The sequence below is a fragment of the Phocoena sinus genome, chromosome 20 (assembly GCF_008692025.1).
Source record: "Phocoena sinus isolate mPhoSin1 chromosome 20, mPhoSin1.pri, whole genome shotgun sequence".
Classification (NCBI taxonomy): Eukaryota; Metazoa; Chordata; class Mammalia; order Artiodactyla; family Phocoenidae; genus Phocoena; species Phocoena sinus.
The window spans coordinates 2,799,312-2,814,826 of NC_045782.1; the positions used below are offsets into that span (position 1 = coordinate 2,799,312).

Consider the following 15,515-nt stretch of genomic DNA (forward strand, 5'->3'; position numbering starts at 1 on the left):
TGTAAGCTGGCCTCTGTGACCTTTAAGCCTTGACCTTCTGCCCTTGAGATTCTGAAAAGTATTGCTGCTTTCTGGCACTAACAGAATGTTCCAGACCCATTCTGGTTTTCTTGTCCCAAGGCATAGAATCACCTACCCTGTAAGGAGCCCTGGGTCGCCCTAGACGAGAAGAGTACTAATGCACTCATTCATTTGGCACGTGTATACTGAGCATCTTCTCAGAGCTAGAACCCCAGGATAGAGTCCCGCATAAAATGTGGAGCTGATAGAATAAAAGGAGAACATTCATGAAACAAACACACGGATAAATAATTACACATTGTGATGAGTACCAGGAAGTTATAAAGCCAGGGTTCTCCGAGAGACATTGAGGCAGGCATGGAGACCTCTTTGAGGACAGACTCACAACCGCAATCCGAACGGATCAGTCGGGATCTCCCTAACTCAGGTCAGGGCGAGGACCCCACCGTGGAGGGAACGGTCTGTGCCGAAGCCGCCCGAGCGGGTTCAGCGTTGGGTGGGTCTGAGGTCAGGGTGCTGGAGTGTGGAGGTCAAGGGGGAGAGGGTAGGAGACGAGGTTGCTGACGCAGGCAAGCGCCAGTCACACAGGGCTGGGTGGCCAGGGAGGCGGGTCACCGCTTTTTCCTAAGGGCAGGGGCGCCATCAGGGGCTGTAAGCTGGGGCGACGCGATTCACCTTAGCTGGCTCCCTGAAGCGAGCTCCTGTCCGGGAGAAGGTCTGGGCGGGGGAGGCGGGAGAGAGCACCCCGACCAGCGTGGGGCTACTGCACGCTCTGGGGGAGATTTGGGGGTGGCTTAGATGGGGGTGAAGCAGGGCACTGAGAGGACTCAGGGCTGCCTGTGTGTGTGGTGGGACAAGATGTGGGAGGATGAGGGAAAAGAAATGGAGTGTGACTTGGGCACCTGGGTGCGTGGAGGTGTTGTTTTCTGGGACCAGGAAGAGAATGTGTGGGGCGGGGGACTGCTTGAGGGTTCCTCTGCTAAATATTGGCCAGATATTTTAACAAATGAGTGAATCAGATGTGGGTGTATGAGTGCCTGTCTGCCCCAAACCCTTGCCGACACTGGGTAGAAAAGTGCCTGGATTTCAGGACGTATTTGTTGAATGAATGAAAGCATGAGCCCATCCGTAGGTTTTACTTCTTGATTCAGTGCAGCAAATAATATAGTAAATTCCAAGCAATTTGAGCTTCAGGAAGGAAGGAGGTGGGTTGACTTGTCAAAAGGGGTCTGGGACCACTTACGACCTGCATGGGCGAGGTGCCCCCCCCGCAAGCAGTTCTCCGTGACACTGCCCTGGCGTCCCACAGTTTAACTCGGTTCTGGCACTGTCTGGAGATGGCGTCAGATCCCACAGGATGGCTCCCACTTCAGATGCCAGTCGCCAAGTATTGGGTCCCCAGGTGACGCACAACTTCTGTCCGACTTGGCTACAAATCAGAGGTTCCCAGGACCCCCCCGCCCCAGCCTTGGACTCGAGCATTTGCTAGAACAGCTCACAGAAGTCAGGGAGACACTTATATTCACCAGTTTATTAAAGGATGTGGTAAAGGACACAGATGAGCAGCCAGATGGAGAGAGAGAGGCACGGGGCAAGGCTGGGGAGGGTCCCGATTTCAGGAGCTTCTGTCCCCATGGAGATGGGGTGCATCGCCTTCTGGTGTGGATGTTTGCCAACCTGGAAGCACTCAGAACCCTGCACTATTGAGATTTTATGGAGGCTTCATCTCATAGGCATGATGGCCCACTAACTCCATTTCCAGCCCCTCTCACTTCTCATGAGAATAGGAGTTAGGGCTGCAAGTTCCAAGCTTCTAGTCATGACTTGGTCTCTCTGGTGACCAGCCAGCCCCCTCCAGGAGCCCACCCAGAGTTGCCTCGTCAGAACAAAAGAGACATGTATAACCTGGGAAATTACAAGGGTTTCAGTAGCTCTGTGTCGGGAACAGGGGCCAAAGACCAAATATTAGAACAACAGATGGTCCTAGTGCTCTTATCACTCAGGAGATCACAGGGAGCTTTGTGCCGGCAAACGGGAACCAGAGACCAAATATATATTTATTATAAATCACAATATCACACTTGCGTTCTGTTTTCTGGTTTTTACCCACCTCTTTTCTGGGAAGGAACAGGGGTCTGGGAGACGGATGTCTTTTCGTCCTTTGGAGGCTCGCTAGGTTTGAAGTGTTGGGTCTGAATCAGCTGTCGGTCCCTGACTTTCTGTGTCCCCTCAGATGCCTGTGACGTTGCCTTCGACCCCGACACGGCACACAGGTACCTCCGGCTGCAGGAGGACAACCGCAAGGTCACCAACACCACGCCCTGGGCGCACCCGTACCCGGGCCTCCCCAGCAGGTTCACACACTGGCGGCAGGTGCTGGCCCAGCAGAGCCTCTACCTGCATAGGTACTACTTCGAGGTGGAGCTCTCCGGGGCGGGCATCTACGTGGGCCTGACGTGCCAGGGCATCGACCGCAAGGGCGAGGAACGCAATGGTTGCATTTCCGGAAACGACTTCTCCTGGAGCCTCCAGTGGGATGGCAAGGGGTTCAGGGCCTGGCACAGTGACACGGAGACCCCACTCAGGGCCCGCCCTTATCAGAGGCTGGGAGTCTATGTGGACTTCCCTGGAGGCGTCCTCTCCTTCTACGGCATTGAGCCGGAGGCCATGACGCTGGTGCACCGTTTCGACTGTAAGTTTTCGGAGCCCGTCTACCCAGCCTTCTGGCTTTCCAAGAAGGACAACGCCATCCGGATTGCGGATCTGGGAGAGGAACCCGAGAAGCCGGCACCGACCCCGGTGGAGCCTGCTCCCTAGATGCCGGGGTCCAGAGCCCAGACCTGTGCTAACACACAGACGGGGCGGCAGCTTGCGTTTTAAGGCTGACTGGGGGGCAGAATCCCCGCCAGCGGTTGCTGGCTTTAGAAATCACGTGGGTCACGGGATGAGGGGAAGGGTCTCTGGCCGCCGCCTTGGGCTCCATGCATCGCTGTTCACCACGTTTGCAATAATCCTCAGGCCCTAAGTCCCCCTCGCCATCTTCTCGTGATGTCCTGTCTGCTCGGGTGAACAGCACATGGTGCCCAGAGGTGGTCACCAGGAATCCTCAGAACCGTCAGAAAGACTGCAGAGGAATCAGAATAAATCGCTAACTTTATCTCGCTTCCCCCGCGTCCCCGGCACTGTCCTGAGCTCCTCCCTTGCGTCAGCCCTCGTGGCTCTCATGGCAGCCCCGTGGGGTAGCTGCTCACACCGTCCCCATTTTGCAGGTGGGGAAGCTGTGGTCCGGTGGGGGTCAGTGAACTTGCTCGGGGTCACCGTGGTCACGTGGTGAGTGAGTGGCCGAGCCGGGATTCAGACCTGGGAGGGCTGACGTTGAACTTCTAACCCCGACCCCACGCTGCCTTGCTCCTTAGACGGCGGGTGTTGTGTGCACGGGAATAAACCACATCATGAACTGCGTTCATAGGAGTAGAGCGTCTTACGGCCTCCGTCGCTTTGCACCCGCACGTCTGACCGGGCCTTGCAGCTCTGCCGTGATGGAGAGCTCACTACCTCACCTGGAAGCTCACCTGGTTTGGGGACAGTGAGGATTGCAGGAATGTCTTAGTGGGGTCCGAGTCCTATAGTCCCTGTGACCTCAGGCGACGGGGCTCCTTCCTCTCTCCTGGAGCCACCCGGACGGTGTGGATGCGTCTGATTCCTCATTCAAGGGCAGTTCTCCACGTGTTCGGGGGCAGCTCTCACACTGTCCCGCCCGGGAATTATTCTTGGCTTCTCACTCTATCTCCCACTTTCCTTTGTGGTTTCCGGACCTTCTACTCCTCTGATCACATCCCCCTCCTTTCTTCAGACACGCTCCCTAAGCGCAATGACAAACTGTATTTAAATGGGTTTCTGAGGATATAACCTGAGGCTCCTTTCGGGATTCCCTGGAAATACAACTTCTGGGTCTTTTCCGTGACCTGTGTCAAGTCAAGCCCCTTCCTCTTTGGCCAGTCTGACGGTCCTGTGTCAAGAGTACTTTACTCCAGCGTCACTTGACTCGTTTCCAGAGACCCTGCCCTACATTTGAATTCTAGGATTTATATAGTATAGGATTTGAATTTTTTAATTGACTTTAAAAGCTTTGAATTTTATTGACCTTGAAAATATTTAAAAAAGTTTTTATTGGTGTATAGTTGATTTACAATGTTGTATTAGTTTCCGCTGTACGGCAAAGTGAATCAGTTATACATGCACATATATCCACTCTTTTTTAGATTCTTTTCCCATATAGGCCATTACAGAGTATTGAGTAGAGTTCCCTGGGCTATACTGTGTATCCTTAGAAATTTTTAAATTTGCATTTTAAATGTCATCACATCATTGCTGCTTGCGGAGACAGTTTTATTCATGACTCTATGCCCAGTGTAATAGCTCTCCTTCCTAGCCTGGTGTCACCTACAGAATTGGTAACCTTTTCTTCTTAAATCTTACTCTTGTTGATATACATATTGATTAGGTTGATACCTATATTGATTGGAATCTTGCAGTCCTCAGCCAATATCTTTTGGGTTTAGTTATTCAATGAGTCATGCATCAGTAGAATTGTTTGCTAATGTAGCCCACCTTACGGCCCCTTTATCCACTGCACACCATGAAGGACTTTTCAGTGGCAGAGATCAGGATATACTATGTCAGCATTTCCTCTCTAATGATGCCCTCTAGGGGGAAAGTGAGATCAGCTTGGCCGGGTTGTTGATTACTCCTTACTTTCTTCTCCAAATGGTCACATAATATTTGACAAACCATTTTAGAATTCTGGTGTAAGTTCACACCTCATCTGCTGTTTCCAGAATCTACCTTTTTTTTCTTTTAAAAAATCAAGACAACGTTGCCTGTCTTCATCCTCCACCATTCTTCCTAATTTCTCAAAATTTACTGCCTGGATTTCAGTCACGTTGGTAAACTGTGCCAGTGTCGTGAGATGTAATTTGTTTAGGCCACACTCAGACTCATAAAAGGAACCCTTTGGGTGTCTCCTTACCTGTTTTGAACTTCAGTTCCTCTTTTTGTCCACTCATTTTTGGTTTTAAGACCTTTCTTCTCGAGATAGAAGATCAAAGCAAAATTAAGCATTAGCATTGCCTTAAGCGATGGGCATATCTTTTTTCCTCCCCTGGGTCCAAAAACTGAAAATCGCCTAAAACAAAATAAAAAATTAAAAAAGATAACAAAGGCCAATTTTACGCCCTCTGTCATTTTCCCCAAGCTGTGTCAGTGTGTGCCACTCTTCTGTATGTCCCACAGAAGCCTCCACGGCCTTTGGCAACTCCCTAAGCATAGACAGGGACGTATAAATAGCAGATGCAGCTGATCCGACATTCCAGAGGTTCTGGATCCTCTTTCCTCTTCACACCCACCGCTGGCTGCCGCATTCCTTCACTGAAGTTTTGCTGAGGCCCTCGGGTTTCCTCTAAAAAGCTTAGGTTTGGGGACTTCCCTGGCGGTCCAGTGGTTCAGACTCCACGCTTCCACTGCGGGGTCGGGGGGCTCTGGTTTGATCCCTGGCAGGGAGCTAGGATCTTGCCTGCCTTGCGACGCCAGCAAAAAATAAAAATTAAAAAAATTTTTAAAGCTTAGGTTTTTAAAGTTAATGATGAGTAGGGAGGGCTTTGGCATTTTGAGGACCATTCCCCATTTCTTACCTCATTTAATCTTTGCAGCCCTGTGAGATAGGTAGTATTTTTCCTGTTCTATGGAATGAAAATGAAAAGGTTGGTGGCTCAGAGAGGCAAAACTTGGTCAAGAACGCTCAGTAGGACGTTTTGAAAAAAACGTTTGTGTTTATTTCTAAAACGAGGTTACGTTCACAGGTTCTGAGACATGAACATCAGTGGTTCTCAGAGTGTGGCTTCCTGACCAGCAGCATCGGCACCACCTGGGAACCTATTAGAAAAGCAAATTCTCGGGCGTCAGCCAGACCCGCTGAATCAGAAGCTCTGGGGCAGTGTTTTAACAAGGCCTCTGGGGGTTCTGATGCAGACTTGGGTTTGAGAACTTCTGTCTGCCCCATCTACTCTCTTGAATCTGTTCCACCCTTCATACCAATAGCAAGTGGCCGTGAGTTTCCGAACAAGCAGGAAGTCACCCGATCTCCTTGAGGACCTGGCCGTGTCAGCCAGGTGAGAATTTTTCTGTGCTCTCGTGTTTCTCCCCCTCCCGGAGAGGGAGACATTTCTAGCCAATGCCCTCGTTCCCCACCTGCTTCTCTTTTTTTTTTTTTTGGCGGTACGCGGGCCTCTCACTGTTGTGGCCTCTCCTATTGCGGAGCACAGGCTCCGGACGCGCAGGCTCAGCGGCCATGGCTCACGGGGCCCAGCCGCTCCGCGGCACGTGGGATCTTCCCGGACCGGGGCGTGAACCCGTGTCCCCTTCATCGGCAGACGGACTCTCAACCACTGTGCCACCAGGGAAGCCCCCCACCTGCTTCTCTTTAAACCAAAGGGCAAATGGCAACTGGAAACTCCACGATTTCTCAGGAACGAAGACTTGTCTCAGTTAACTTTGCCAACAAGTGTGACACCACCAAACACGATGGTTTTCCCATCTTTCCTCTTGAGAACGATCCTAGTACAGCTTTTCCCATGTGATCAAGTGCCTTTGCAAACACATCACCCGCCTGTGAGCGAGGTGGACTCACGACCTCCATCTACAGAGGTGGGCAGCCGAGGGTGGCAAGTGAGTCGCGGGGTGGAGGTATGGTTGCTGCTCCGTAGCCGAGACCCTCCTGCTCTGCATTCTGAGCCCTTCCCTGATTTCCCGCCATCTGACCCAGGTCAGGTGCTGGGTGGGAACCAGCAGAACCTCAGGTGCACGTCGTTGGGCAGGACAGCGGAGCCGATGGGGGTACAGCAGCCATGCCTTCCGGGGCTCGCTACGCCATGCAGGGGGCGGGCAGAGGAGGTGAAGATTTGGGGCGGTGTAGGCTTTAATCAGAATCATGAACAAAACAGAATGCAAAGGGCAGAAGGCAGCTCGGGGACTGCATGGAGCCTGCAGGCTGCTGGTAGCCTGGATATTCGAGAAATCTCCAGATGTACGTCTCAGCACCAAAGCTTTCCTCTGAGAAGTGTTTTCCCCTCCTGGGTCTTACTCCAGCGAGACCTGTTTGCCCGCCTACCTCTTTGGGTACCACCGGCGCCACTTCCCCACCACTGGCTTACCCGTCAGGCCGTCGCATCCCGCCATCCGCCAAGGTCACATTCTAAACTCTAACACCCGATCTCAAATGGCTCCAGTGTCCCTGCCTGAGCCGGCTGACATGCCGTGTGTGCACGTGTGTGTGCTCACACCTGTGTATGTGGGATGCGGCGGCAGCAGAAGTAACCACCAGACTTAGTTACACTAACGAATGTAAGCCTCACCCTGCAGGGCACTGGTGATCACACATCTTCTACAGAGGAGGAGAGATGGGGGCCCAGAGGGGCCGAGGGGCTTGCCCAAGGCCACAGCCCTAGTAAGAAAGCAGCAGGATTCCAGCCAATCTCTGACTCCAAGGCTGAGTTGGATTGCAAAACTGCTCCCTTGAAGTATGTCAGCTTCACAGATGAAAATCCTCATTTATTTGGACCTTTAGGAACAAGCTATTGTATTTTCAGCTTGTAGCATTTCTGGGGGTAATGTGCCCCCTTATACACTCAGGTGCTTTGGACCTCCCTCCTCTGTCTGGCCTTCCTGGTGGGTGAGATGCTAATCCACTCTGGCCTTTTCTCCAGGCATCTGTCAGATAGAGGAGCCCGAGCTGTTAGCACTGACCTCCTTCCCGGCCTGGTTCCTGTCCCCACCCCCACTCTTTACAAGACCTTCACGGCCAACCAGCCCAGCGATGACTCACGCTGCCTTTCTCTATCAGTGCCCGGTCGCCAGACACGGGCGCTAGACATGCTCACGGTATTGCCAACCTTTTGGTTTAATCCGGGGTAGTAATAACAACACCAAGAGCAGAGGCAACTGGCCTCACACATTTGATCCGATGGTAGAAGGTAGCGTAATTTCCATCATCTGCCTTCATCTCCTCCTTCCTCATCATCAGTAAGATGGAGAAACTGAGGCTCAGAGAAGCCAGGCAGGGAACTCATGATCATCCAGCTCCGTGGTACCAGAATCAGTGTGTGAACCTGGTCCCACCTGAAGTAGAGTTGTCTCAGTGTGTCCTCAAAACTCTTTTCTGGGTTGTCCTACGTTTGCAAGGGCATTTTGGCTGCGGTGCTGAGCTGAGGGGCTATGGTTACGTAGTAGTCTTTTACAGTCATTTTTCCTAATTTAGCAGTATAGCTTTATTAGTTATTTTGAAAAATTTCAAACCTGTGAAAAGCTGAAAGAATAGAATGATGAACACTCATATGCTCTTCACCCACCTCACCAATTAGCAGTTTGTTGCATTTGTGCTCTCTTTCTCTCTGTGTATACACATATACACACTGAATATGTGTGTTGTGTGTATGTGTGTGTGTGCGCGTATTTTTCTCAGACCTTTTGAAAATTATTTGGAGACACTTCATTCTGAGTATGTCAGCATTTAGGAGTGATTTTCAAGCTGTTTTCTGTGGACTCTGGGTTCTCTGGGGCTGCTGCCAATTTAAATTTTGTGGAGTCTGAAGCTGGTGTAAGACAATGTCTGTCATCTTTGGCCTCAGGTGTAAAGGTTTTGTCTTCAGAATAGCCCCGTGGCTCTCAACAGCTGCCCTGCTAACAAGTCAACTTTTGAACTTATAAATTTGTACTAATAGACGATCACTATGTCTATGTTGCATGTTGGGTTTTTACAGAAGATATAATTTGCAAACAGCCTTTTGTTACTAAAAAGTTTTGGAAATCTCAGTGAGCCCCTGGTCTCCTTCTGGGTCATCACTGACCATCTTTCGGGGGCCCCGAGGGCCGTGTGTGCTCACATGTTTGGCTGGAATGGCCCAAGTCACCACTTCTGAGTGGATCACAAGCCAGTGCTAAATGGTAATGATCTCATGAAACAGGTAAGTCACTGTCATGTCATTTTTCTTTTAAAAGCTCCACACATACTGTTTCTTCCCATGCATCTCAACGTCTGTACATACGCACGTATAAACATCATAGTGGACATTGATTATGTGGCTGCCCAGAATAATGATCCCAATGATAATAATACTGATGACAGTAGGACGATAGTTAGCATTTATTGGGGGCCGAATATGTACCAGGCAGTCTTCTAAGTGCTTTGCATATAATACCCCATTTCATCCTCACAATGCCTCTGAAGTAGGAACTACTGTTGTTTCCATTTTACAGATGAGGAGACTGAAGCATAAAGGGTTAAGTAATGTGCCCGTGTTCACAGAGCTAGTGAGCAGCTGGGCTGGGGTCCAAACCCAGGAATTTGACCCCAGACCCCACACTCCGCTCAGCTGTGCTTCCTCCCAGATACCTGGGTTGGTGTGTGATTGAGGCTGGAAGTCCCCAAATATATTCTCAGGCCCACAGACATTTTTTTCCACTAGGGAGTTTTCCCTGCAGAGGTTTCTGGTTAACCTTCTGAAGCAGTTAAGTAACAAATATATATTAAACATTTGTGTTTTCACTTTGATGATGAGTTAAGAAGATGACTATAAACATATTCAAGATGGTTCTAACCAAACAGCCATACACAGACGTTTCCATCTAATTTCATATTCACAAATATTTAAAAGTCACTCGCGAACAGCAACAATGGAAACTCAACACCAGGCTCCACAATGGTTTTTTTTCCCCTTTGAAAGGGGTCCGTACATTATTTAAATTTGACTACCTCTCTTCCTGTTGTTCTAGAAATGACATGACCAGCTCTTTCAGAATATACAGCAACTGCCTCCGCCTGAGCAGCGCCAGGCTTAGGAGATTTACGGTAAAGGCATGTTTCCTAGGAGGTCGGTACGGAAAGCCAGACTCAACGGCAGTTTCTGGGGGGAGCAGCTTTCTGCCCATTGCAGCAGTTTTCTTTTTCTTTGGGAGATGTTCACATTTGAAAAGGCTCAATTGGGATATTTATCAGCCTCTCCTGTTCCTCTGGGGTTTGGTGCAGTTGACAACCGGCAAGGATAAAATGAGCTGGTCATCTCGGGACCATGGAAAACATGGCATCGAGGCTCAAAAATGCCCCTTATTTTCGATGTGAGAACGGGAACAATTCTGTCCCCGTGTGCCAGAAGTGTGAGACGTGTGTCCTGGCCTGGAACATCTTCTCCACCAAAGAGTGGTTCCGAAGGGTGGGCAGGATATCCCAGAGGAGGTTTCTGGTCAGCATCCTGCAGCAGCTGGATAGCTTGTATTTGTTACAGTATTTTCAAAATATCCTTCAGACCACGCAGGGGAAGGATTTTGTCTACCACAGGTCCCGGGTCAACCTCAGCAAGAAGGAGGGGAAAATCAAGTCCTCCTTGAACCAAATGCTGGACAAGATGGTGGAACAGAAGATGAGGGAGATTTTGTACTGGTTTGGGAACAGCAGCTACCGGACGAAGGCGAATTACACACTCTTGCTGCTGCAGATGTGCGACCCCGAGTTACTGCTCACTGCTGTTGATGTCATCAGAGTCCTGTTTCTGAGAGGGCGGAACGATGCCTCAGGTGAGCGAGGCCACAGGTAGAGACCTAAGGGTCCCCAGAGACCAGGAGGCCAGACTTCAGGAGCTCGTCAAGGAACGGGAGGTGTGGACAAGCTTAGGTAGATGGGGATCTTCCGGATTGCAGAACAGAGCGCTTTGTCTTGACACCCAATCCTGTTGACCGAAGGAGAAGCTGCTGAATGTGACTTCCTTCTAGAAAATTCTAAAAGGACAAATGCAGAAGGAACTTTCAACTGTCAGGCTTTTCAAAGGGATTTCTGCCTCCCTTAGGCCCAGAAGTGGCGGGTCTGCGCCTCTGCCGCTGAATGCTGGGGCGGTTCCTGCTTTAGCGGGTTAGGGGTTGAAGCGGGTTTGAGAAGGTGGTAAGGGGGGGTGCTACTGAGTTGTCTTGCCCTTCAGTTTGCACTGCACGGAAACTAGGCCAAGAGGTCAGAACCTAGGGCTTTCCTTCATTCATCCCACTGTATTCCTTGCTTGCACATAAAATCCAACCTCGACTTGGAGTTTATCCAAGGCGGGAGGTAGTGGAGGGGCCACATAAGGCTGGGGTAGGCGTTCTCAATCGTTGCTTGTATCAGAATCACTGGGAGGGCTTATTAAAACCCAGGTGGCCGGGGTCCTCCCCGAAAGGTCCTGACCCAGCAGGTGCGATGTGGGCCACGAGTCTGCATTTCTAAAAAGTTCCCAGGGGATGCTGCTGCTGGTCTGGTGACCTCACTTTGAGAGCCAGTGGTCTAGGGTGTCGGTGACAAGGTCTTGGACATGTTTGGCCAGCTGGACTGGGCCAGCAAAAGCAACCAGAAAGGAGGCGAGGGACTGGGGGTTGCAGGGGGTCCAGTACGAGAAGCAGAGGATTAGCAGACTGGGACAAGGCTGGGAGAGGGCGTCAGATGGAGGGATTCAGAGGTTGAGCTCTTGAGGGCGGGGAATTCCTGCTGTCCACGAGACCTGGTTTGTGGTCCTGTTTGCAGACTCATAGAATCCCGGGAAAGTTTAAAGCTACGTGACCTTGGGGGCAGTTAGATCCCGTTATATGCCCTTGATTTCTTTGGTGTGTCCACAAAGTAAAAGAATAATCATCTGGAATGAAAAAGTGGTGGAGAAAGTCAGAGGATCCCATAAGTTAGATTAGAGATTGATCAGTCCAACTCCTTCATTGTATAGGTAAGGAAGTCGAAGTTCAGGGATCCTGAGTGATTCGGCCGTGGTCACCCAGTCGGGGGGTTGAAAACCAGGCCCCCCATCCTGATCATCTCCCATGGGCAATGCTGGCCCCCGGACAGGGGCGGCAGGCTTGAGTAGCCTCATCTGTACACACAGGTCCTCACCCACCACAGGAATCAGCTCCTTGTATTAAACGTTGTGTAAGTCCAGTTACGGGTTGTGGCAATCTTCCCCTTTTCCTAGGGGAGCTTCTCTCTTAAAAATTGAATTTTCTAGGACTTCCCTGGTCGTCCAGTGGTTAAGACTCTGTGCTTCTCCTGCAGGGGGGCATGGGTTCGATCCCTGTTGGGGGAAGTTCTGCATGCTGCGCGGTGCGGCCAAAAAGAAAGAAAAAAAATTAAATTTTCTAATTTGACTCAAGGGCATTTATTCATATCATTGAAGAACATGGCGAAAAAGCTTCAGAAAAGCAGTCCCTCTTCCAGCTCCTCGCTCGCTCTCTTCCTCTTTCCCTCCCTCTCTCCCTCTCATTCTCTCTCTGTCCTCGTGTATATAGAGCCCTGATGAAGTTTGCAGTGCAGGTGGGCTGGCAAAGGCTAACAGAGGCTCTCTGTGATTTTTCTGTAGAAACTCAGAGGCCCCAAATAAAAACAGACATAACTGGCCTGGTCCGTTTTGTGTCGATTAAAAAGAAGCCAGTAGAAATAACACCATCTCTCTCTACCACTTCCTCTCCACACACCTGTACTAAAGAGCCGCTCATCTTGGCCTTTTGTTTTTCAGGGAACGACCCAGACTCCAAGGATGTGTTTTTCGGCCCTGAGAAAGGCCACACGCCCCCGTGCAAGACCTCACAAGTCTGCTGGGCAGCCAGACCCGGGCACACATCCTTCCCGTTCTCCAAAACTACAAGAAAAGCAAGCTTGCACGAAAATGTGTCGTGGGGAGCAGCCACTACTGGTAAGTCTGCTGGTAGGAAGAAAGCCGATGGGGAGGGAGTCCCGTGGAGATGGAGGGGCTGGTAGGGCAGCCGTATCTGGGGAGGACAGAGTTGGGCAACTAACATTCACTTGTCACCTACGAAGTGGGTTGGGCTCTGTGATATTTATTCCCTCATTTAATCCCACATCTGGTAAGGGGAGAAACAAGGATTAAAATCAGTCAGTGTGGGACTTCCCTGGCAGTCCAGCGGTTAAGACTCTGCGCTTCCCCTGCAGGGGGTACGGGTTCGATCCCTGGTCGGGAGCTAAGATCCCACATGCTGTGGGGCGTGGCCAAAAGATAAAATAAAATCAGTCAGTGTGACCTTAAGTCCCCTTTTGCCCCAGGCCGGAATCTCTCCGTCTAGCCCCTGACCTCTGGTGTGGGGGGATATGGGGAGGGGCACCTCCAGAATCCAACCCACCAGGAGCTATTTTTGCGGCATTGGATTCAGTCTTGAGGTGGAAACAAAAGCAGTGGGGAATTGGGCCCTGACCTTAGGGCCGTCCTCACTTGGGTTTTGAAGCAAGACATATACACGGAAAAATTACGGGAAACACAAAACATAGATTCAGAAACGCTTTTTATACAGAAATTTTCAAGTTTCAAAAGTAGGTAGAACAGTGTAATCATTACCCACATAACCGTCATCCAGCCTCAATAATTATCACCGCCATACCAATCTTATTTCCTCCAACCCCCTCTTTTGAAATTGAGACTTTTTCTTGTTGGGCTCATTTAGAGGAAACTCCAGACACCATGCCATCTCACCAGCAGGGCAGTTTGGATGCCACAGACATCGACTTGAGCTGGGAACGTTGAAAACTGCTGGTGCGTTTGGTTGGGGAAGCTCTGTTTTCATTTTGGCGGAAGAAATGACCAAACCCCGGTGGCCTCAGGGTAGACCCTGGTGAGCTCTGTTTTGGGGAAAGCTTTTGGCAAGGACTTGCTCTTGGCCCGGAGTCACCCCAAAGACGCCCCAACCATGCCCCCTTCTCCGGCTTTCCTCTAGAAGGACAGTGGAAGAGTTCACTCCAGTATATTTCCGAGATGAATAGGCTGTCTTCTGAAAAAGCAAGCGTGTCCAAAGCAGGCTCGGCCCCCGCCGCCGATGCGCTGGTGGATCTGGAGGCCATCAGAGAGCTGCCTTCTGGGGTCAGCACATACCGCGACTTCATCCGTCACCTGCCGGTCCATCTCTCCAAGTATATCCTCGGTACGCGGGGCCTGTTGGGGGATTTCTCAAGACTCGCCCCCCCACCCCCACCCCCGCCCGCCACCATCGCAGCGCAGTTGGGAGGTCCCCAGGTCCACCTCTTGTCTTCCAGGTATGCTGGATAAGAACAGCCTGAACAGGTGTGTGTTCGTGAGCCAGCACTGGGCAGTGCTGGCACAGCAGGTCAGGACCGACCTGTCCATGCACTCTTTCATCCAGCACCAGATCACCTTACTGCAGGTACTTTCTTTGGGAGGGGACAGCTGTAGACCAGCCTCATGTCTGCACCAGCCTTTCCATCTGCGGTAGACCCTGAGCTGGCCTCCTGCTGCTTCCTCAACTGCCTTTTTGTCCGGACTCCCGATATCCCCATTTACTCTCCCCTTGTTGGTGCATCTAGCAGGGATGACACGTATAGAAGCCTCTTGGGAAGACAGGGGCAGAGCCTTTCCAGAGCCTCACAGAGCAGGGAGCTTTCCCCAGGGAGCCACACTGCAGCTTGTGCAATGTAAGAAAGCCTCATGCACGCAGATGTTCACGGAGTCACAGAGTATTTTTTTAGGTGAAAATGCAGTTTTCCCTGGAGAGTAACCATCTCTGGTATTCATACTTCTGTTTCTTGCCAGAAGCCTGACCCTAAATCATGGGTTCCTGGTAGCTTGGATTTTTCCCAGCAGAGGGAGAGGAGGCCTTGAGCCAGGGGACATGCTGGAAGCTGGGAACCGCCCACCATCCTCGCTGGTCCCTCTCCGGATGTTTGGCGGGCGTTACCCTCCTTCAGCCGGTCTACACGCACCGCTGGCCTAGCTGGCCAGGCCCAGGCCTTCCTTGCCCAGAACTTACCCATCTTTCAGATCCTGCCAAACACTAGTTTTCCCCCTCCTCTTGGAGTGTGAGAACTAAGAGTAGCCATTTTTGGTTCTTTTCCCCCAGGGGTCCTACACCAGGGGAATAGACCCTAATTACGCCAACAAGGTTACTATCCCAGTTCCTAAGATGGCAGATGACGGGAAGCACCTATGTGTGAAAAATCAGAAATGGAAACTGAGAACGAAGGTGGGTTCCGATGGCGCCTGGGGCAAGCGACTGTGGGCGTCGTTTCCTACTGGCTATTGAAGGCTGAAGTCCAGACTCGGCCCTCACATACGGATGTCGGATATGGGAGGATGTAGGATAGAGCATATGGATGTAGGGTATGGGAGGGTGTAGGTTAGAGCACATGGATGTAGGATATGGGAGATGTAGGATGGGGCATATGGATGTAGGGTATGGGAGGGTGTAGGTTAGAGCACATGGATGTAGGATATGGGAGATGTAGGATGGGGCATATGGATGTAGGGTATGGGAGGCAGCATTCCCTAAGGGAGACCACGGTTGGGGGTGGTGTGTCCTTAAGCGAGTGACTTTCTCTCCTTAAGCCTTAACTACCTCTTCTGTTAAATGAGGGGGCTGATTTGGTTGTCTTCTCAGGGTTCTTCCTGACTGCAGCTCCCACGTCAGGTCCTGTGTCC

General features: G+C 51.0%; 1 protein-coding gene across 1 annotated transcript in view; it reads left to right on the plus strand.

The window, feature by feature from the left end:
* The window catches only part of LOC116745471 (F-box/WD repeat-containing protein 10-like), a 64,506-nt gene that overhangs the window by 14,805 nt on the left and 34,186 nt on the right, over window positions 1-15,515 (plus strand). Inside the window, exons 6-13 of the mRNA XM_032616223.1 lie at window positions 2,255-2,836; window positions 3,291-3,351; window positions 7,165-7,262; window positions 10,126-10,644; window positions 12,591-12,767; window positions 13,801-14,004; window positions 14,117-14,244; window positions 14,938-15,060. Of these exons, the coding sequence (XP_032472114.1) occupies window positions 2,255-2,836; window positions 3,291-3,351; window positions 7,165-7,262; window positions 10,126-10,644; window positions 12,591-12,767; window positions 13,801-14,004; window positions 14,117-14,244; window positions 14,938-15,060 (1,892 nt within the window). The remainder of the gene's footprint in view (window positions 1-2,254; window positions 2,837-3,290; window positions 3,352-7,164; window positions 7,263-10,125; window positions 10,645-12,590; window positions 12,768-13,800; window positions 14,005-14,116; window positions 14,245-14,937; window positions 15,061-15,515) is intronic.